General features: G+C 38.4%; 1 protein-coding gene across 1 annotated transcript in view; it reads left to right on the forward strand.

The window, feature by feature from the left end:
- The window catches only part of LOC124789901 (hemocytin-like), a 543,737-nt gene that overhangs the window by 81,769 nt on the left and 437,169 nt on the right, over window positions 1-24,799 (forward strand). The window contains exon 10 of the mRNA XM_047257418.1: window positions 6,152-6,285. Coding sequence (XP_047113374.1) covers window positions 6,152-6,285 — 134 coding nt within the window. The remainder of the gene's footprint in view (window positions 1-6,151; window positions 6,286-24,799) is intronic.

The raw sequence follows: 24,799 nt of genomic DNA on the forward strand, positions 1-24,799 counted from the left end.
GTCCAGACACTCTGTGACCAAAATGGTACTGAAACAGAGGATGACAGACTAAAGGCCGAAATACTAAATGTATTTTTCCAAAGCTGTTTCACAGAAGAAGTCTGCACTGTAGTTCCTTCTCTAGATTGTTGCACAGATGACAAAATGGTAGATATCGAAATAGACGACAGAGGGATAGAGAAACAATTAAAATCGCTCAAAAGAGGAAAGGCCGCTGGACCTGATGGGATACCAGTTCGATTTTACACAGAGTACGCGAAGAAACTTGCCCCCCTTCTTGCAGTGGTTTACCGTAGGTCTCTAGAAGAGCGTAGCGTTCCAAAGGATTGGAAAAGAAAAAAAGTTTTCAAGAAAGGACGTCGAACAGATGTTCAGAACTATAGACCTATATCTCTAACGTCGATCAGTTGTAGAATTTTGGAACACGTATTATGTTTGAGTATAATGACTTTTCTGGAGACTAGAAATCTACTCTGTAAGAATCAGCATGGGTTTCGAAAAAGACGGTCATGTGAAACCCAGCTCGCACTATTCGTCCACAAAACTCAGAGGGTCATAGACACGGGTTCACAGGTAGATGCCGTGTTTCTTGACTTACGCAAGGCGTTCAATACAGTTCCCCACAGTCGTTTAATGAACAAAGTAAGAGCATATGGACTATCAGACCAATTGTGTGATTGGATTGAAGAGTTCCTAGATAACAGAACGCAGCATGTCATTCTCAATGGAGAGAAGTCTTCCAAAGTAAGAGTGATTTAAAGTGTGCTGCAGGGGAGTGTCATAGGACCGTTGCTATTCACAATATACATAAATGACCTTGTGGATGACATTGGAAGTTCACTGAGGCTTTTTGCATATGATGCTGTGGTGTATCGAGAGGTTGTAACAATGGAAAATTGTACTGAAATGCAGGAGGATCTGCAGCGAATTGACACATGGTGCAGGGAATGGCAATTGAATCTCAATGTAGACAAGTGTAATGTGCTGCAAATACATAGAAAGATAGATCCCTTATCATTTAGCTACAAAATAGCAGGTCAGCAACTGGAAGCAGTTAATTTCATAAATTATCTGGGAGTAAGCATTAGGAGTGATTTAAAATGGAATGATCATATAAAGTTGATCGTCGGTAAAGCAGATGCCAGACTGAGATTCATTGGAAGAATGCTAAGGAAATGCAATCAGAAAACAATGGAAGTAGGTTACAGTACGCTTGTTCGCCCACTGCTTGAATACTGCTCAGCAGTGTGGGATCCATACCAGATAGGGTTGATAGAAGAGATAGAGAAGATCCAACGGAGAACAGCGCGCTTCGTCACAGGATCATTCAGTAATCGCGAAAGCGTTACGGAGATGATAGATAAACTCCAGTGGAAGACTCTGCAGGAGAGACGCTCAGTAGCTCGGTATGGGCTTTTGTTAAAGTTTCGAGAACATACGTTCACCGAAGAGTCAAGCAGTATATCGCTCCCTCCTACGTATATCTCGCAAAGAGATCATGAAGATAAAATCAGGGAGATTAGAGCCCACACAGAAGCATACCAACAATCCTTCTTTCCACGAACAATACGAGACTGGAATAGAAGAGAGAACCGATAGAGGTACTCAGGGTACCCTCCGCCACACACCGTCAGGTGGCTTGTGGAGTATGGATGTAGATGTAGATGTAGATTACACAATGAAACAGTATCTTCAGAAAGGGTAATTATCACTACAGGTGTACAACAGGAATCGATGTATCAATACTGAACCCAACCTGTTGTTATTATACCCTTAAAAAGAAGAAGAGGAAGAATAGTATGCATCTTGATGGAATTATTTGAATGGGATGGAAATTGGTAGATGTGATGTACATATATAGTCAAACAAACAAATTCAGAAAAAATTGAATGATTTATTCAAGAGAAAGAGCTTTACAAATTGAGCAAGTCAATAACACATTGATCCACCTCTGGCCCTTATGCAAACAGTTATGCAACTTGGCATTGATTGACAGAGTTGTTGGATGTCCTCCTGAGGTATAATGTGCCAAATTCTGTCCAATTGGTACCTTAGATTGTCAAAATCCTGACCTGGTTGGAGTTCCCTGCCCACAATGCTCCAAATATTCTCAGTTGGGGAGAGACCCAGCAACCTTACTGCCCAAGGTAAGGTTTGGCAAGCTAGAAGACAGTAGAAACTCTCACTGTTTGTGAGTGGGCAATATCTCACTGAAATGCAAGCCTAGGATGGCTTGCCATGAAGGCAACAAAATGGAGTATAGAACATCAGCAATGTATCATAGTGCTATAAGGGTCCTGCAGATTACAACTAAATGGGTCTTGCTATGAAATCAAGTGACACCCCAGACCATCACTCCTGGTGGACAACAGTCAGATTGGTATGCCACTGCTGTCTGGGGCATTTCCAGACACGTTTTCTCTGGGCATCGGGGCTCAGTTCAAAGTGGGACTCATCACTGAAGACAATCCTATCCCAGTCAGTGAGATTCCAAGCTGTATGTGCTTGACACCACTGCAAATGAGCCCTTTGGTGTACAGAGAACAGTGATATTTGGCACAAGGAGTGCTATGAGCAACACCCCATTTCAGTGAGCCTCCTATTAATGCTCCTTGTAATCAATGAAGCACCAGTTGCATGTCGGATCAATGATATGATGAATCTGGGGCACTGAATGCCTTTCTGATGATTGCTCGATCCTCTCTTTTCTCTAGGTTGACATTTTTTCTTGACACTGTGTTCAACTGTGGTTCATCCATTCCTGCCAACATCATCAAATAACACCACTGTACTTATTCAAATGTTGAGCAATTCACTGATTGCTCCAACTGACTTCTTCAAGCCCAACTACACATTCTCTCTCAAATGCTGACATCTGGGTATATTGTTCATGTGCCTGTCTGTGAGGCATAGTTACTGTCCTACTAAGTATACAGAATGAAATTTGCAAATACTTTATGCCCTGGCATTGATGTGTTCCCTGTTTGCTACCCTTGTCAGCTGCTCAGTGAAATTGCGCAGCAGTGTCACATATTCATTGATCAGCCACCAAAGTTTATAGTTTTGCATTTTCTGTTGATATCTGTGTGAATATAAATTTTTGACCAATTTTCATTCTCTCTCTCTCTCTCTCTCTCTCTCTCTTTCTCTTTCTCTCTCTCTCACTCACTCACTCAATTTCTTTTTTTCCTTAGAGTGTATGTAAATGATTGTAAATGATCTCCCATGATATCTTCAAGAAGCAGAAATAGCTCTTTGCTGATGATGTAAGCACTATAATCAAGTCTAATGGGGTTATTTAAACACTTGAAAATGTAAATCATACTTTCTTGAAAATTGGTAACTGGCACTCTGCAAATGGACTGTCACTAATTTAGATGAGACACAGTATGTTCAGTTCAGTACTGCACAAATCCTTACTACTTCATTAGAAATAATGCATGAGGGTAAACTAAGAAATGAATCATAATATTCTAAGTTTTTAGGTGTTTGTATTGATAAGAACTGGATGTCACATCTTCTTAAATGTCTTAGCTCTGCAATTTGTACTTTATAGATAATATTAAATTTTTGAGATGAAAAAGAAACCATTTCTCCATTGGCCTTTTTCTGTTCATGGAACCTCCTGCTGTCTCCTTCGCCCAGCTTGTGTTGTGAGTTTGATATCTTCTCATGACATGTCAAACACCATTGGAGTCTTATGTTCTTGACTTTCTTGGATACCTCAACAGCTTAAACTTCTTCAGATTTCATCACTTGAAATGCTTTCCATTCCAGTGACTGTGCATGCCAATCTCAGCATTTTCATCTAGGGTACATCTAGTCTCTTGCACTTGATTTTAGTAACTATCCTCATACGTGCATTCTATAGCAATGTGACCTCATTGCTGTCTTCTAGGCTCTTATTTTGGCTCTGATGTTTATGTTTCAGTCACAGTCAGTACCATAATTATTTTCCATTTCCTCCATCCAGTTTTCTCCCTGTAGTCTGTGACAGGATCGAGGCTTCCATTACTTACCATTGTTGATCGAGTGTGCTGAAACTCTCTTTAAACTCACCTCATTCATTTAGACTGTTTCATTTCTTCTCTTCCCAGGCACTGATATTCAATTTTAATTTTCCTAATTTTAACTCCTTTGTTTTCCAGTGCTAGTCTTCACGCATCCAACTCATGTTCTGTGACACCCTTTGTGATACCTTACATAATAATATCATCTGTAAAGAATATGTACCATGGGGCTTGGTCTCTGATTTTCTTTAATGGAACACACATTAGAAAGTCAAAGGTTTAAGACCTAATTTCATACCATGACAAACAGAGACTGCTATCCATATTGCTAAATCTAAAATGCTCTGTACCCTTGTATTTGCATTTTCATATATGTTTTGTACATATGAGCAGAAAACGGTAAGCAGAATTATCAGAGAAAGCAATACAAAACTTCACACATGAAGAGCCAGCTGAGCTACACAAAAATTTACCCTATTGGTATATTCTGTGACTTTGCCAAAACCTTTGATTATGTGGATCACAAAATTCTACGTAGCAGACTCTTGCACAGATGAGTTCCAGAAGTAGATATTAATAATAATAATAATGGCTTGTGACGAGGACCTCCCGTCGGGTAGACCGCTCGCCTTGTGCAAGTCCTTTGATTTGACGCCACTTCGGCAACTTGCGTGTCGATGGGGATGAACTGATGATGATTAGGACAACACAACACCCAATCCCTGAGCGGAGAAAATCTCCGAACCAGCCAGGAATCGAACCCGGGCCCTTAGGATTGACAGTCTGTCGCACTGACCACTCAGCTACCGGGGGCGGGCAGTAGATATTAATGGTCATAGGCTAAATGAAGCACAGTGTGTAAAATTCCTTGAGGGTAAGAAGTTAAAATGGAGTTACAAAGGAACAACCCTCACACACATGACCACTGTTGTCTCTGGATGCTAAGACCCAACTGTCAGCAAGTGCTTCTTGTGGAATTGCTCAAAGCATTGTGGTCATGAGCAGTGTCGGCAAAGCATAAGCCTTTCAGAGCTAATTTAAGGTGGGTAAGTAAACAGAAGTCTGTCGGCACCAAATCTGGAGAACAAAGAGGGTACTGATGAACAGTCACCTTGCACTGAGTGAGAAAGTTGAGTCCCTAGTTGTTGCAGATATCCAACAACACGTGACCATGGTGCTTTGAGCAGTACCACAGATCTTTTCCCACAGTTTCAAACAGCCTTACAACTGATGTCAGGAGTGTGTTGAAGCTAATGGTGACTACTTGGAAGGTAAGTTTCCTTTATTTTCTGAGGCCATTCACCAAACTCTCCTGACACACCTTGTTTATCTGAAGATACTTTATGAATAAGGAATTTTTATTTCAGATGGCTATTAATGTTACTCTTTGGGTTAATGGTCCATTGATTGTGTTTTAATACTCTTTTCTTAATAACTTCTATTTTTATTTTTCTGACCTATTTCCTTTGTGTTTTTGTAAAGTATAAGTATCAATGCGAAAAATGATAGATTTTATGAAATTTTATTGGTTCAGTACTGTTACAGTAGTATCAACTACTGTAACAGTGAAAATGTTTACAGTGAATATGGCAATAACAACTTTATTTTGCTTTATTATTGTGTAAAATAAGCTAAATTCTTTTCATGTGGTTCTTAATGATTTCAGATAAATGCATAATTTTTGAAATCATATTCTCAAAACACTGGAAATAAGGTCTTTGTTTAGCAGGACCACACTGATACGTTGTTCAGCCAGTTAATATATGTTGCAGTTAGCTGCAAATCATTATACAAATCCTGTGATTGACAGAGCAACTAATGCACTTGTCAAATTTCATTTCTGTATGGCACACTTTTATTCACAAAACCGTGAGTTTAGTTATTCAGATTGATGAGTTACTGTGTGCAATGTAATGACTAATAAAAAGTGATTTTCATACCATCTCTTTTGACATTAGACAGATAATGTGAGGAAGCAGACCAATTAAAACAATCTAACAAAGTTGTTGTACTGAACTAGTGGCAGTGTTTGTTTTCCCAGATTAATATGTAGTCTAATTCTTCAACAAAACACATAACTTTTCAATGTTCAATCTCTTAATAAAATATGTAACTGTAATTCCACTTTGTTATTTCCACAGCTTCCAAGGAGACTGTGTGTATACTTTGGCACAAGACAAAGTAGACAGTACTTTTAGTGTCTTAATAGAAAGGCAAAATGGGCGCCACATCAGAGTATTTGCTCAAGAGAAAGAATATGTGCTGTATTTAAATGGTGAGTGATTTACAAGCATGTTAAAACTGTTAAGTCACTACTGATATATGACAGAAAAGAAATAAAAGGAAAAAGGTGTAAACATTTATCCCACTACCGTTAAATACAAAATGAAATTTTCTTAGTGATCAGAGTTTAAGTTTTCATCACACATTGTATTTTATTAGGTTATGTTATTACAAACTTACGTTATACATGTTTTGTTTCTTATTTGGGTATGTTACTTGTTGTATCTTTGAACTGCATTTATGTTCATGACACTTAAGGATACAATTATTAAAAATATTTTTTGTGGTAGATGATCTTGTCTGCTTAGAAGATGTAGCAAGCTCTGAAAAGAGAGACTTTTTATTTATTTATTTATATGTTTACACATAAAGTTCCATAGGATCAAATTGAGGAGCAAATCTCCAAGGTCATGAAATGTGTCAGTACATGAAATTACAATGTAAAAGTAATAACAGATAAAAAAATGTTTATGAACCCAAAAAAGTCAAGCCATAAGTTTAAGTAAACGCAATCAACAATATAACAAGAATCAGCTTAATTTTTCAAGGAACTCCTCACCAGAATAGAAGGAGTGACCCATGAGGAAACTCTTCCACTTCGATTTGAAAGCATATGGTTTACTGCAAAGATGTTTGAATTCTTTTGGTAGCTTATTGAAAATGGATGCAGCAGTATACAGCACACCTTTCTGCACAAGAGTTAAGGAAGACCGATCCAAATGCAGGTTTGATTTCTGCTGAGTATTAACTGAGTTAAAGCTGTTTATTTTTGGGAATACGCTAAATTTGTAACAATAAATGACAGTAAGGAATTGAGAGGCAAATGTCAAAATACCCAGACTCGTGAATAGGGGTCGACAAGAGGTTCGTAAACTTACAACACTTATTGCCTGAACCACCCGTTTCTGAGCCAAAAATATCCTTTCAGAATGGGAAGAGTTACCCCAAAATATATTACTATATGACATAAGCAAATGAAAATAAGCAAAGTAGACTAATTTTCGTGTTGGATGACCACTTACTTCAGATACCGCTCAAATAGTAAAAATGGCAGCATTAAGTCTATGAACAAGATCCTGAATTTGGGCTTTCCATGACAGCGTACTATCCATCTGAACACCTAAAAATTTGAATTGTTCAGTTTCACTAATCATATGCCCATTCTATGAAATTAAAAAGTTGGGTTGTGTTGAATTGTGTGTTAGAAACTGTAAAAATTGAGTCTTACTTTGATTTAGCATTAGTTTATTTTCTACAAGCCATGAACTTACCGGGCTATTTGAAACCGAGCCAATGTTTCACACAACATCCTTTACTACCATGCTAGTGTCATCAGCAAACAGAAATATTAGAATTACCCTTAATACTAGATGCCATATCATAAGGAACAGGAGTGCCCCCAACACTGATCCATGGGGCATCCCCTGTTTGACCATACCCCACTCAGACCCCACAAAACAGCCATTCTGTCTGTTGCTAAAGTAAGACATGAACCAATTGTGAGATTCTCTCCGTATTCTGTAATGGTCCAACTTCTGGAGCAATATTTTGTGATCAACACAATCAAACCCCTTAGTTAAATTAAAAAAAAAAAAACCCTAGTGTTCAAAAACCTTTTGCTTAACTCATCCAGTACCTCACAGAGGAAAGAGAATATACCATTTTCAGTTGTTAAATGACTTCTAAAGTTGAACTAAACATTTGATAGCAAATCGTTTGATACAAAATGATCAAGTATCCTTATGTATACAGCCTTTTCCGTAACTTTAGCAAACACTGATTGCATAGAAATAGGTCTAAAATTGTCTACATTATCCTTTTCTCCCTTTTATAAATCGGCTTTGCTACTGAGTACTTTAAACATTCAGGAAATGGGCCATTCCTAAAGGAAAAATTACAAATATGGCTAAATACAGAGCCAACATGCAGCACAGTACTTTAATATTCTGCTGGGCAATCCATCACATCCATGAGAGTCTTTAGTCTTCAGTGATTTAATTATTGACTCAATCTCCTCCTTGTATGTATCACAGAGGAGTATTTCAGACATCAACCTCAGAAGGTCATTTGCGAAGAGAGTTATGTTTCCCTGTAGAAACTAAATATTTATTTAATTCACCAGCATTTCTCAGAAAATGATTGTTAAATACTGTGCATATATCTGATTTATTAGTAACAGAAATATTTTTACTACTAACTGACTTTACGTCATCGACCTTGCACTGCTGAGCAGACACTTCCTTCACAACTGACCATATGCTTTTAATTTTATCCTGTGAATTAGCTGTTCTATTTGCATACCTCATACTCTTTGCCTTCCTAATAACATTTTTAAGCACCTTACCGTACTGTTTGTAATGGGCTATTGTAGCTTGATTGTGACTACTTTCTAACGTTTTGATATAATTCTCATTTTGTTGTACATGATATCCTTATCCCACTAGTCAGCCACCCAGGCTGGCTTTTACTGCATAGTTTGTAATTATATGTGACATTCGTTTGAGTACAAATGCCTTTTAGTGTCACAATTTGTGCATCATCTTCTGAAAGGCCATTCACCCTTTTACTAACAGAGTGCCCATCTAGTAATTAAGAATGAATACAAATATTGTCTATGGCCTCCTACCATTCCCCTGCACCCTAGCTGAAAAAATAACAGTCTGCACCAGATTGTATGAATTTAGGAGATCTACTAACATCCTTTTCCTTGCACCATCATGTACAAAATAATATTGAAAAAAGAAGAAGAAGAAGAAGAAGAAGAAGAAGAAGGTGCAGCTCTAGCAGCAACTACTACAGGAATTTTTCCATGAGTGATCACACCACCACCCACTACACTGTCTCCTATAAGCTTTGCCAGCCTCCCCTTCCCATACCTATTGAGATGCAGGCCATGCCTAGTGAAACCCAATCTATTGATAGACTCAATGTGCACCACTGGCAATGTGACCCATGCCCTCTGCCATCAGTGCCTTCTCCAGCCCCATATTAATGCGCCTAAGAGCTGCATCCAGATGAGGCTGATGATGATGCTGAAACAGTTGCACGAAATGAGCTTTAGTGCCACCAGATTGAGTAGCTATCTTTACCAGGTCAACACCTACATCACATTCCCCATCCCTAGAAAGACTATTCCCTGCTCCACCCACTATCACTACCTGATCCTCCTCCGTAAAATTCCTACTTAACTCCCCTATGCTGTCAGTCACCTGAGATAACTTTGCACTAGGCTTCACAATGCTGATGACCTGGTACTCGCTCCCCAACACTTCCTGAAACTGCTGGCCCACACCGCTACTGTGTGAAATGTCTAGCAGCAGAACCTTCTTCTTTCTGGTAGACTTTGCAACGGACCTGTCTGAGCACCACATAACCACAGGATTGGAGATTGCACACTAGTGTCTTAGTCATGTAGAACTGATATGGGAAAATGAGGAGACAGAATCAATTTCAAGAACATTGAAACAAGTAGATTTTATAGTGTGTGCCAGTGAATTAATATTGAAAAATAGTTAACTATTAATTGTAAGTGTATATAGATGCCCATTAGGAAATTTTAAGCTGTTTAACAGGAATATGATACAGAAAACAGCAAGCACTTTATAGTCTGTGGTGGTATCAGTAGAAATTTCCTGAAGGGTTCTGATAAGAAAAGTGGACTGGAAACCTTATTTGGAATCCTACAATTTGATCCCAGTAATTAATTTTCCATCACAGGTGGATAAAGATTGTAGGACCAAAATTGTTAATATTTCCTTTGATGAAGTTCAAAGCAAGAAAATACCCAGTAACAAATGCTCTCACTGATCACTATGCACCATTGGCTAGGATAAATAAGGTGATGTTTTATGATATAGATATTCTAAGTGAAAATCAGTGATATTAATTAATGACTCCTAGTTAATTGTCATTAAGAATAATTTGCAAGAGATAACCTGAGATGAAATTTGTAATGAACCAAATGCTGACATGAAGTTAATCTGTTCCATGATAAATTCGTATTGTTATTTGAAAACGACTTTCTGCATAAGCTTATAAGAAAGGACATTAAACAGCCATGTAAAAACCATGGATCACTACTGGACTGAAGTATTTTGTGGAAGGAAAAGAAAAACGTACCTGTTGGCAAGAACAAGTAAAGATCCTTGCAATAGTTGCAAATTACAAAAACAAGTCAAAACTACCAAGAGAAGTTATTAAAAAATCAAGGAATGTGCACACCATGTCAGAAATCAGTAACTCTGACAACAGACTTAAGTCTGTAGGGAATATAGTAAAAGAAGAGACAGGGCAACAGGCCACAGAACATGATAACACCACTGTTAATTTGAAGGGAAGGACTATAAATGATCAGTGACATGTAGTAGATATGAAACTTCCTGGCAGATTAAAACTGTGTGCCCGACCGAGACTCGAACTCGGGACCTTTGCCTTTCGCGGGCAAGCGCTCTACCATCTGAGCTACCGAAGCACGACTCACGACCGGTACCCACAACTTTACTCCTGCCAGTACCTCGTCTCCTACCTTCCAAACTTTACAGAAGCTCTCCTGCGAACCTTGCAGAACTAGCACTACTGAAAGAAAGGATATTGCGGAGACATGGCTTAGCCACAGCCTGGGGGATGTTTCCAGAATGAGATTTTCACTCTGCAGCGGAGTGTGCGCTGATATGAAACTTCCTGGCAGATTAAAACTGTGTGCCCGACCGAGACTCGAACTCGGGACCTTTGCCTTTCGCGGGCAAGCGCTCTACCATCTGAGCTACTGAAGCACGACTCACGACCGGTACCCACAACTGGCAGGCAAAGGTCCCGAGTTCGAGTCTCGGTCGGGCACACAGTTTTAATCTGCCAGGAAGTTTCATATCAGCGCACACTCCGCTGCAGAGTGAAAATCTCATTCTGGAAACATCCCCCAGGCTGTGGCTAAGCCATGTCTCCGCAATATCCTTTCTTTCAGGAGTGCTAGTTCTGCAAGGTTCGCAGGAGAGCTTCTGTAAAGTTTGGAAGGTAGGAGACGAGGTACTGGCAGGAGTAAAGTTGTGGGTACCGGTCGTGAGTCGTGCTTCGGTAGCTCAGATGGTAGAGCGCTTGCCCGCGAAAGGCAAAGGTCCCGAGTTCGAGTCTCGGTCGGGCACACAGTTTTAATCTGCCAGGAAGTTTCATATCAGCGCACACTCCGCTGCAGAGTGAAAATCTCATTCTGGAAACATCCCCCAGGCTGTGGCTAAGCCATGTCTCCGCAATATCCTTTCTTTCAGGAGTGCTAGTTCTGCAAGGTTCGCAGGAGAGCTTCTGTAAAGTTTGGAAGGTAGGAGACGAGGTACTGGCAGGAGTAAAGTTGTGGGTACCGGTCGTGAGTCGTGCTTCGGTAGCTCAGATGGTAGAGCGCTTGCCCGCGAAAGGCAAAGGTCCCGAGTTCGAGTCTCGGTCGGGCACACAGTTTTAATCTGCCAGGAAGTTTCATATCAGCGCACACTCCGCTGCAGAGTGAAAATCTCATTATGTAGTAGATATGTTTAATAATGATTTCTTAATATTGTAATAGAAAATATAGGGACAAACGGTTCAAGAGAAAAATCAAAGCAGTATGCTGAAAAAGCAATGCATACAAAATTCAGTTGTATGAATGTCTCCCCAACTTTTACTTCTGAAATTAGAACATTATATATTATTTCAAAAATAAAAGCTCATGTGGATTAGTTGGTGTTTCCAACAGAGCACTAAAGACTTGTTCCGTCATTCCTGAAATAGGTAATGCATCACTCAAGGCATTTTTCCAGAGTGACTGAAATTTGTTAAAGTCATCCATAGGAGAGATGTCAGTAACTACTACTGGCATGTTTCACTACTGTCATCATTTTCCAAATTTTTTAGAAGACAATGTGTTTTAGAATAGTGTCACACCTGAGCAGCAACAATATACATAGTAAATCAGTTTCTATTCCACAAGAGTTGCTCAACTAAGAATGCCATTTACAAATCCACTCATCAAATTTTATAAGCATGAAATAGCAAAATAACACTTGTTGGTATTTTCTGTGAGCTATCTAAGGCATTTGACTGATTGTGTCACAAATTATTCTGGGTTAGCTAACGTGTTTATGAAACTGGTAGTATACTCAGCCAATGGAAAATGTCATATCTAACCAAAGGAATACAGAAAGCTGTACTTAATAATTCAGCCAATGTAAGTGGGGAAGAGTGTTCTGACTGTGTAGAAACTGCTATTAGAGTGCCACAAGGCTTAATATTAGGTTTGATATTGTTTCTCATGGATCTAAATGACCTTCTGTCAGATCTACAACAAGCAGAATGAGTGTTTTATGCAGATGACACTAGTATTGCAATCACTTCAAACACACATACAGCAACAGAAGGATGGTAAATAATGTTGTTAAAAGTATTATTGGGTGTTTTTCTGAAAAATGCTCTCACTCTCAATTTAAAGAAGACACAACATATTCAGTTTCTGTGCATCCAGATTTACTGCACCAATGAGAAGTGTAACACATGGGAAGGAGATAATAACTATGTTGAGAACTCCAAAATTTCTAGTTCTGTATTGATGAGAATTTAAATTTGGGAAAAAAACACATTTTGGAACTCTTAAACAGCTTAATTCAGACACATTTGATTTTCAAACCATTGTAAATCTCTGGGAGAGACAAGTCAACGAGTTGACATATTTTGCATATTTTCATTCATTTCTTTTCATTTTCGTGGTAACTCATCTTTAAGAAAGAAAGTCTGTATTGCTAAAAAAATTGCTATAAGAATAATATGTGGTGCTCACCCCTGATGATCTTTGGACATCTGTTTAAGGAGTTAGGCATTTTGACTACTGCTTCACAGTGTATTTATTTCCTCATGAATTTTGTTGTATATCATCCACTGCAGTTCGAAAACAACAAAAATTTTCTTGATTACAGTGCCAAAAAAATGACATTTATTACTCCACATTAAGATTGTCTTTCATACTGTCAGAGGAGGAAGTGAGTAGCATCGTGGTGTAGTGGTTATGATAATAAACTGTTGCATGGAGGGTCGTGAGTTCAAAACTCATCTAGACTGTACAATTTTAATTTCTATATTTGGTTTGAGTACATTCCAGAAGTATCGACAAATGTCAAGCATCGTTGTACTGGAATGTTCTGTAGCTGTAAATATACTGTATGTACCGGCCAGAGGCAGTTTGCTCCGCACTCTTGTGTGTGCAAGTGCTGAATAAACCTTCATTAAGTGAAGTTAGTGTTCATCATTCACCTAATTACACCGCCTTCTATGTGACATTATTCTGGTGGAGATGCTGGGTATTGTAACTTGTGACAACGCACATTATTGACGACACAGTGGCTCACATCAGGCCATGACAGAGCCATTGTTTACATGGCGAGAAACCCGAGTTCAAGCCATATTCAACAGATCGGAATCTATCAGAGACAGAAGAAGAAGAGGATGTTATGATGACAGCAACGGTGTGCCACCACATGAGACATCCTTCCGGGTTCTCTGGTGATGATGGCCAAGATCCAAACAAGTGGTTGAAGCTATAGTATATTGATAATTTTCACTTATGGACCGTCTAACAGCAACTGAATAAAACACAATTTTAGTGCCATACGCGTTTCGCCTTTATTTTCTGCAAGGCATCATCAGTGGCCTGGAATATGTACATATGTTAGCTATTTTATTTACATTTTTGTCACTGTGCCTATAGGTTATAAACAGTTCTGGTGGTTGGTATTTCCTATTAAGTAGTAATGTTTTGAACTGTACTTACAGGTTGCGTAGACAGTTTCTTACATGTTACGCTCCTGTTGCATTTTTGGTGTTGTTCTTCTTTCTGTGAGCACCAATTTGCTGTTTTTTCCACATTCCACAGCACTATGCACTGAACGCTTGTTTTAATGCAATGTTTTGGTTTCTGTTGCCGACTGTCAAATGTTTTTGCCAAAGATCGAACATTACTGCCAAACTTATGAGTGTAACTATTGAAGTATCTGTGGTCTGTTCGTGTATGCATTTGTGTGTGCGTTTGTGTGTGTGTGTGTGTGTGTGTGTGTGTGTGTTTTGGTGTGATATGTATTTTTTTTTGTGCTGTGTGTGTGTGTGTGTGTGTGTGTGTGTGTGTGTGTCTGTCTGTATTTTGGTGTTATGTAGTTTTTTTTTTTCGGGTGTGTGTGTGTGTGTGTGTGTGTGTGTGTGTGTGTGTGTGTGTGTGTGTGTGTGTGTGTGTATTTTGGTGTTGATATATATATATATATATATATATATATATTCTTTTTATGTTATCATTTCGTTTATTAAGTGTAGTAGGGAGCCTGTGCTGATGTGTGTTTGTTCATTTATCACATGTTTGTTTTCTGCTATGGCTTTCTGGATGTGGAAGTTTTCTTGCATTTGTATAAGATGTTTGTCATGGTTGCTTATTCTCATTATTTTCATTTCTTGTTCCATGTTTGTAGGATGATGGTTGTAGTGTTTTAAATGCTCTGCAAATGTGGAATGGTTTGGTTTGTTTCATACTTCCAACATCTGATATGTTCTTTGTATCTTGTTTCAAAATTCCTGCATGTCATGCCTATGTATACTGCATCACAACTTTGACATTCAAGTTTATATATTCCTGATTGTTGGAATTTGTCCCTCTTGGTAGCTGGCTGGCTTAGGTGTGATTGAAGGGTTTGCCCAGGCTTATATGCTATTTTGAAGCCCTGTCTCTTTAGGACGTTTGCATCTCTGTGTGTTAGTTTATGTGTGTAGGTCATGGTGTACCATCTGGTTCTTTTCTGTGTGGTGTTGTCATTGTGTGTGTTTGTTGAGTGTGTTTGTAAGTTTTCAGCTTGTGAGTTCTTTTGTATTGTGGAAATGTTGTGTTTGTTTTTTATTTGTGTTTTTATTTTTTGATTGAGCCTGTGTACCACATGTGTGTCATACCCGTTGTTCCTAGCTATTTGTATGATCGTGTTCATTTCTTGTTCATAGTTTCTCTTGCTGAGTGGGATTCTGTTTAATCTATGTAACATGTGTCTTAGTGCTGCAAGTTTCTGGCTTTGGGGGTGGTTGGATGTGGAATGTATTATTGTGTCCGTGGCTGTTGGTTTTCTAAAGATGTTAAATGTATGTTTTCCATTTTCTTTTTTAATTGTGATGTCAAGAAAATTTATTTGATTTTCTTTTTCTTTTTCAAGTGTGAATTTTATGTTCTTATGAGCTTTGTTTATTTCTGAATGGAGTTCATCTATTTTTTCACTTGCCTCGTCTACCAGACAGATAATGTCATCCACGTATCTGTACCAATATATGATTTTGAAACTTTCATTTGTGGTTATCTTATCAAATATCTGAACACGTGAAGAACAACAAAATAATTGTGAAATAAACATAGGACTGACAAGAGAACTAGTAAAAGAAGAAATAAAAGGCATAATAAAACAAACACAGCAGACACACAATAAGAACAACCAAACAGAAGCAGCTACTATGAAAAGGTTAAAACAAAAGTTAACAAACAACAACGTATTAATAACAAGAGCAGACAAGGGAAATGTAACAGTACTCATGGATAAAGAGCAATACATCACAAAAACCAAGGAATACATAAACACCAACGCAATACAAAAACTGAAGTCAGATCCAAGTACACGATTCCAGGCAAATGTGAAATGAACACTGAAAAACATTGAACACACACTCACAGACAAACAGAAATACTACTTAACACAGAAAAACCCACAAGCATCAACAATCCGCAGCCAACCGAAAGTACATAAAGATGGAATGCCAGTGAGACCTGTTATCAACTTCAAGAAATCCCCAACATACCGCATAGCCAAACACCTCCAAAAGTTAGTTACAAAACACTATAAAGTAGAAAACAACAGAACAGTGATAAACACAGGAAACCTAATAGAAAACATACAGAACATAAAGGTACCACACACAGCATCACTGAATTCATTCGATATAGAAAATATGTATACCTCCATCCCTATCACAGAAACAATAGAAATCATAGAACAAAATCTCTCATCCCACAGCAACCTCACCACAGACGCAATAAAAGAAATAACAGATATGCTCAGACTGACAACTGAACAAAACTACTTTCAGTTTGAGGAAGAATATTATCTACAAACTGATGGACTGCCCATGGGATCCCCAATATCAGGAATTTAGCAAACATTTTCATCAGTCACCTTGAAAATCAGATATTTGATAAGATAACCACAAATGAAAGTTTCAAAATCATATATTGGTACAGATACGTGGATGACATTATCTGTCTGGTAGACGAGGCAAGTGAAAAAATAGATGAACTCCATTCAGAAATAAACAAAGCTCATAAGAACATAAAAGTCACACTTGAAAAAGAAAAAGAAAATCAAATAAATTTTCTTGACATCACAATTAAAAAAGAAAATGGAAAACATACATTTAACATCTTTAGAAAACCAACAGCCACGGACACAATAATACATTCCACATCCAACCACCCCCAAAGCCAGAAACTTGCAGCACTAAGACACATGTTACATAGATTAAACAGAATCCCACTCAGCAAGAGAAACTATGCACAAGAAATGAACACGATCATACAAATAGCTAGGAACAACGGGTATGACACACATGTGGTACACAGGCTCAATCAAAAAATAAAAACACAAATAAAAAACAAACACAACATTTCCACAATACAAAAGAACTCACAAGCTGAAAACTTACAAACACACTCAACAAACACACACAATGACAACACCACACAGAAAAGAACCAGATGGTACACCATGACCTACACACATAAACTAACACACAGAGATGCAAACGTCCTAAAGAGACAGGGCTTCAAAATAGCATATAAGCCTGGGCAAACCCTTCAATCACACCTAAGCCAGCCAGCTACCAAGAGGGACAAATTCCAACAATCAGGAATATATAAACTTGAATGTCAAAGTTGTGATGCAGTATACATAGGCATGACATGCAGGAATTTTGAAACAAGATACAAAGAACATATCAGATGTTGGAAATATGAAACAAACCATTCTACATTTGCAGAGCATTTAAAACACTACAACCATCATCCTACAAACATGGAACAAGAAATGAAAATAATGAGAATAAGAAACCATGACAAACATCTTATACAAATGCAAGAAAACTTCCACATCCAGAAAGCCATAGCAGAAAACAAACATGTGATAAATGAACAAACACACATCAGCACAGGCTCCCTACTACACTTAATAAAGGAAATGATAACATAAAAAGAATATATATATATATATATATATATATATATATATATATATATATATATATATATATATATATATATATATATATATATATATATCAACACCAAAATACACACACGCCCCCCCCCCCCCCCCCCCCCGAAAAAAAAAAAAAAACTACATAACACCAAAATACAGACAGACACACACACACACACACACACACACACAGCACAGAAAAAAATACATATCACACCAAAACACACACACACACACACACACACACACACACAGGACAAAAACAAAAATAAATAAATAAATACAATAAAATTAAATTAAATTAATACCACACCAAAACACACACACACACACACACACACACACACACACAAACGCACACACAAATGCATACACGAACAGACCACAGATACTTCAATAGTTACACTCATAAGTTTGGCAGTAATATTCGATCTTTGGCAAAAACATTTGACAGTCGGCAACAGAAACCAAAACATTGCATTAAAACAAGCGTTCAGTGCATAGTGCTGTGGAATGTGGAAAAAACAGCAAATTGGTGCTCATAGAAAGAAGAACAACACCAAAAATGCAACAGGAGCGTAACATGTAAGAAACTGTCTACGCAACCTGTAAGTACAGTTCAAAACATTACTACTTAATAGGAAATACCAACCACCAGAGCTGTTTATAACCTATAGGCACAGTGACAAAAATGTAAAATAAAATAGCTAACATATGTACATATTCCAGGCCACTGATGATGCCTTGCAGAAAATAAAGGCGAAACGCGTATGGCACTAAAATTGTGTTTTATTCAGTTGCTGTCAGACGGTCCATAAGTGAAAATTATCAATATACTGTAGTATTACGCGCAACTGAGGAGGACAGGACCACAAAAGTTGAAAGTGGTTGAAGGTATTTGAGCATATAGCCATATTTGACAAATGGGCTGACACCGTGTGTTTTGCTAATATATTTTTCAGCTTGGAGGGCACTGCCAAGCAACGGTATGAGAACAACGAGGAGAAGTTCACAAGCTGGGAAGTATTCCAGGCAAAACTGCGCAAGTATTTCGGCAACACACAATGACAGAAGTGCGAGGCTGAAGATAAATTAAAGTGCAGGGCACAATGTCCAGGAGAAACTGCAGCATCCTACATTCGAGACGTCTTGGAGCTGTGTAAAATAGTGGAACCTAGAATGAAGGAGGAAGACAAAGTTGCAAATCTCGTGAAGGGTGTTGCTGAGGACATGTATCAAGCCCTACAACTGAAGGAAGTTGTGATAGCAGACAACTTCATAAAATGGTGTCAGTATATCGAGACAATGCATCAAAAAAGAATTACGTGCAAAAAGTTTGAACGGCTTCCAAACATTGTATTGATGTCTGTGATGGAGGAAGCAACTGATATCACAAGTGTTCTTCATCAGATAGTGAGATAGGAAGTTCAGAAGGTACTTGGATTGCATGGCGAGCAAAAAACCAAGACACTTCAAGAGGTCATACGGGAGGAAGTGGAACAGAGATTGAACCCAAACTCTCATCCTTTAAAATAGTGAAAAGGTCAGGACCCAGGTGAAGTTACATTCCTACAATGCCGCATGAGGAACCTGTTTGGACACCAAGGAAGACTGACGTCTGGAGGACCCAGGATGTGTTTCCACTGCGGACGACCAGAACATGTGGTGCAGTATTGTCGAGAAAGGCGGCTGATATTTGATGATGCCTGTGCCAGAAGACAGCAGACCGATCTTAGCTGACGCCAACTCTGGGATGACAAAGGTGAACAAGAAGATGTGGTTGCAGGACGACATAGGTCTCAGGCAATTATAGATTGTGGTCGCTAGAAGGTAATGCTAGATGAGATGAGATACTGTGGACAGGAAGATGCGCATCCGAGTGTGTGGAGACTATGTGTGCTGGATGAAGTGATCATTCCTGCAGTCAGTGCTGGAAAGGTAACTGTCACATGTCATACCATCCATCAATCCATGGATCTTGTATTGGAATGTAAGAGAAGCATACCACTGAAGAATAACTTGGTCATCCCAGCCTCTGTCATCTTGTTGAAGAAAGGAATTGGTGAATTGTGTATAGTTAACTGTGCCAAGGGTGCGGATCCTTCCAAGACGCATATGCGTAGCAAATGCTGAGCTGTTAATTGAAGAACAGCTGAGCGTCTTAGAAACCTCCCATGCCAAGTCTGTGGGCGAAATTAGCACTACTACTATGAGACAAGATCTTCTAACTCGACTACCACCAAATCTCACTAAGAAACAACAGAAGAAGCTACTTGCCATTCTTCAAGAGTTCTCTGAATGCTTCAGACCACAGGTGAAGAGCAAATTAGACAAATTGATGGTAAAGTACCAGATTAGCACTGGAGACCATCAACCAATAAGCCAGAGAACATACCGTGTGTCTGCAACAGAATGTTGAATAATTCGCGACGAGGTAGAGAAAATGATGAAGAATGGCATCATTCATCCTTCGCAGAGCCCATGGTTGTCACCAGTCATCCTCATCAGGAAGAAGGATGGCAGTTGGCGCTTTTGTTTTGATTACAGGTAGCTTAATAAGATAAGATAACTGGCAAATCGAAATGGATGAGGCTGATCATGAGAAAACTGCATTCATCACCCCTGATGGCCTGTATGAGTTTAAGGTAATCCCATTTGGTTTGTGTAATGCACCAGCAACTTTTGAACAGATGATGGGTAGATGGATAATCTTCTATGTCAACTGAAGTGGACAATGTGTCTTTGTTGTTGACATGACATTATAGTGTTCTCAGAGACATTTGATGAACATATAAAAAGACTGAGGGCTGTTCTTAAGTGTCTCCAACAAGGCATAATGAAACTTAACCCAAGAAAGTGTCTCTTTGGAGCAAAAGAAATCAAAATATTTGTGTCAAATGAAGGTGTGCGGCCAGACCTAGAAAAGGTGAGATCTATAATGGAATTATCTATTCCTAGAAGTATTAGAGATGTGAGAAGCTTCCTCGGATTATGTTCTGATTACCGTTGTTTTATCAAAGACTTTTGTATCAAAGTCAGGCTACTCCAAGAGATGTTAAAAACTGATGCTAAATTTATCTGGGGTGGTGCTCAACAAGGTTCTTTCGATGTGCTGCGAGAAGCTCTGACAGCTGACCCTGTACTTGGTCTGTATGATGAGAGAGCACTACAGAACCACACACAGATGCCAGTTGGTATGGGATTGGTGCTGTTCTGATGCAAATTTCTGATGGGAAAGAGAAGGTTATAGCCTATGCTTCTAGGACACTTACAAAAGCCAAGAGAAACTACTCAACTACCGAAAGAGAATGTATTGCAGTGATCTGGGTCATGTGCAAATTTTTACAGTATCTCTAAGGAAGGCCATTCACAATTGTTATAGACCATCATTCACTTTGTTCGCTGACAGATCTTAAGGATCCAATAGGATGACTCACCAGGTGGGCACTATGTCTTCAAGAGTATGACATTACCATAGTGTATAAAAGTATAAGGAAACACCAAGTAGCTGACTGTCTCTCGTGCAAGACCATCAAGACTTTCATGAAGGTAGTGACTGCACTCCAGGATCTCTCTGCTGAGCAGAAGAAGGACGCCAAGATATCTCATATTATGCTTGCCTTAAATCGGTCAGAGGATGTGAAAGGACAATTTAAGGTAGTTAATGGATTACTTTGCAGGAAAAACTTTGATCCGTTTGGAAAGAGGTGGCTACCAGTGGTTCCTAAACACAGGCACCTAGATGTTCTCCAGAAATTCCATGACACACCTGAGGCCGGACATTTAAGATTTATTAAGACATGACATTCAAGTAATTCACACTTTGAAAAATATTTGCTATGAATTAAAAGTAATGTTGCTAGCACACTTATTTCATTGGGTACCAAAATCAGCTGCTTGCAAGGTGACTCGGAAATTTAATGCTTCTAAACATTTGTGTTAGTCACCAAGGAAAAAAATCATAGAAAATTGCATCAAACCTCCAACATTTTGAAAATGTCCATGGTTTGATTTTGAAGAATCTGGAGATAGTTCTCAAAGTATTGGTTTCGGTCCTTTGTGTGCATTGTATAGTGACATGGAGAACAGTGAAATGCCTGTCTTACTTCATTGAGATAAAGAGAGATATATACCAAGATAAATTGTAACTATGATTGTTGGCCTGCTCAAGATTCTTAAGAAGTTGTACAGTCACAGTTCTTTGTGACAGTGAAATTACCGCAAAAGAGATGGAAAAATCCATAATCTTGACTGAATTTTTGCAGTATTTCCAGTAGTCATGTTCATTGGATGATTAATAGGGTGTAGCTGATTTGGTCATCAGTTCAAAGATGGTATTGATGCAGTTCTCCATGCTATTTTATCTTATGCAAGACTTTTCATATTTGCATAACTACTGCACCCTACATCTATTTGAGCCTGCTTGTTGTATTTAATTTTCCTCTCCCTTTTTAACTGACCCAATCCCCACCCCCTCCCTCTCTATACACACACTCACACTCACACACACACACACACACACACACACACACACACATGCAAGCCTCTATTACCAAATTAATGATTCCATCAAAAATCCAAAGCCGCTTTATGGCTTGTTGGCTGTTTTTGGAGATGTTTGTATTTTACAGAATAATAAGCAAGATTTAAAAATTTTCTGCACATTAGAGATAAAAATTCCTTGAAGAAAATTCATCTCAATGAAAAACAACCAACATTTAGTATTCAGTGCACACTAAATTAAATTATAAACATAAACAGCCATCTGATGACAAACGTGTAGGTTCCAAACCAATAACACCACTATTTACTCTTAACATATACCATTACAGTCAGAGAAAGCTGGCATTGCCTAGGTATTTATTTATACCTGTGCTTCCACACTCATACCATGGAGTGTCTGGCCTTGTGCTTAAGGTTTATGGTGTCATATTTCCTGAACAATGTGTTGTACAATGTTATAATTTTGCAGTTGCATCAATGCTATATGTGCATACTGTCTGCAAAATGTGTCATGTGTACACTTAATAGTAAAGAAGTAATAAGTTATAATGTCATTCCTCATGTGGTACTTTTATTTCATTATTCTTCAAACTTTTCATGTTGGATTAATAACAGGAACAATAATGGAAAGTTATTGATTGTCATATACTCTATTTACTACATGAGCAGCAGAAAAGTAGTAAGTGATAAACTTCTTTCCTTTCATCATTTTGCAGGGAGTGTCAGTGAAAAAAAAATCTGTAAAAGTTTGAAATTATGTCTAAAGTTTGTTGCAAGTAACTAAGTGCTCTGATTCTCAAATACTGGGTGAGTTAAGTCAGGGAATTCACAGGTCACTGGTTGTGCTTCTTTTTGACCCCCACCCATTCAATAGGTAGGTGGTTCTTACCCACACAGCAATTGTTGTCTGACAGTAAGGTATATATGTACCAAGTTTGGTTGAAATTGGTCCATCGGTTTAGGAGGAGATGTGGAGCATATATATATTCACATGCACACACACCTTTATGTAATTTTTCATAATATGTATGGATTAATAGTTTTAATTTTTTGGGACATTTAACCCATATCTTTGCAGAGCTACATTAAGAAAAGGTGTACATCCCCAAAACAGTGGTTTTACTGATCTAGCTGAATACCACTCACTCTTTCAGCTGGCACATCAGAGCTGTATAAGTGTGTGTGTGTGTGTGTGTGTGTGTGTGTGTGTGTGTGTGTGTGTGTGTGTGTGTGTGAGAGTGAGAGAGAGAGAGAGAGAGAGAGAGAGAGAGAGAGAGAGAGAGAGAGAGAGAGAGAGAGAGAGTTGGTGCACGCGTGTGGTTTGCACACCTAAGCTCGAAAAAGAATTTGCTCAAAATTTTGAGAAGTTTTGATGACTTCTGTTTGTGCAGCTGTTGATAACCCAAAGCCTCTACTATGCAGTAAGTTGTTACCATATATGTGGAAGAGAGAGAGGGAGAGAGAGAGAGAGAGAGACAGAGAGAGAGAGAGTGAGTGCACGCATGTGTGTTTGCACACCTAAGCTCCAAAAAGAATTTGCTCAAAATTTGGAGAAGTTTTGATGACTTTTGTTTGTGCAGCTGTCGATAACCCAAAGCCTCTACTATTCAGTAAGTTGTTACCATATATGTGGAAGTTCTGGCAGAATTTAATAATTTATGAGTAAAGGTAACAACTCACTGAATAGTACAGGCTTTGGGTCATTGATACACTCAAACAAGAGTCATCAAACCGTCCTCAGATTTAATGCAAATTCTAAGATTAGTGGTATTCAGCTGTGGGTGTCTGTCGATGACCTAATGTCTCTATTAGTTGGTGAGTTGTTGCCTTACTCATAAGTTAAATACCCTTATTTTTCATTTTTTATTGTGTGCATAAGTATCATGCGCTGCAAGCAAAAAGTGCCGTGTTATCTAAATAATTACTGATATTAAAAATGTCAGTGAAACAGTAGCATATGTTGTTTTCATACCAATAGCCCTTCTTTTGTCTATAGTAGATGAAATATTTTCATGGTGATATGTATTACTCATCAGTCCCTGACTGAGCATAACTTCTTTCACTTTTACACAACAATTTATAGTTAATTCCTCCCAGTTTGTAGTAGAAATAATACTTTGATTCCATATTACACAATGTTTTATCTTATTTCTACAATTGATCAATATTCATTCAATCATTGTTTACTTAATTTCCTCTCTTCGCAAAACACTGCTGTATTTGCCAAATACCAACCAACATCTTAATACTTATAAGTTCCCTAAATGAACTCCAAGCTTCTTCTGAGCTAGTATCACATATAGACACCTCACTGAGGTGACAGAGGTCATGCGATACTTCCTAACATCATGCTGGATCTCCTTTTGCCTGGTGTAGTGCAGCAACTATACGTGGCATTAACTCAACAAGCCGATGTAAGCCCCCTGCATACATATTAAGCCTTGCTGCCTCTACAGCCATCCATGATTGCAAAAGTATTGCCAGTGCAGGATTTTGTACCCAAACTCACCTCTCAGTTATGTTCCATAAATGTTTGATGGGATTCATGTCACGTGATCTGGATGGCCAAATCATTTACTCGAATTGTCCAGAATGTTCTTTAAACTAGTCACAAACTCTTGTGGCCTGGTAACATTGCATTGTTGCTGGGGAACATGAAGTCCACAAGTGGTTGGAAATGGCCTCCAGGTAGCTGAACGTAAGCATTTCCAGTCAATTTTCAGT

The sequence above is a fragment of the Schistocerca piceifrons genome, chromosome 3 (assembly GCF_021461385.2).
Source record: "Schistocerca piceifrons isolate TAMUIC-IGC-003096 chromosome 3, iqSchPice1.1, whole genome shotgun sequence".
Taxonomy (NCBI): domain Eukaryota; kingdom Metazoa; phylum Arthropoda; class Insecta; order Orthoptera; family Acrididae; genus Schistocerca; species Schistocerca piceifrons.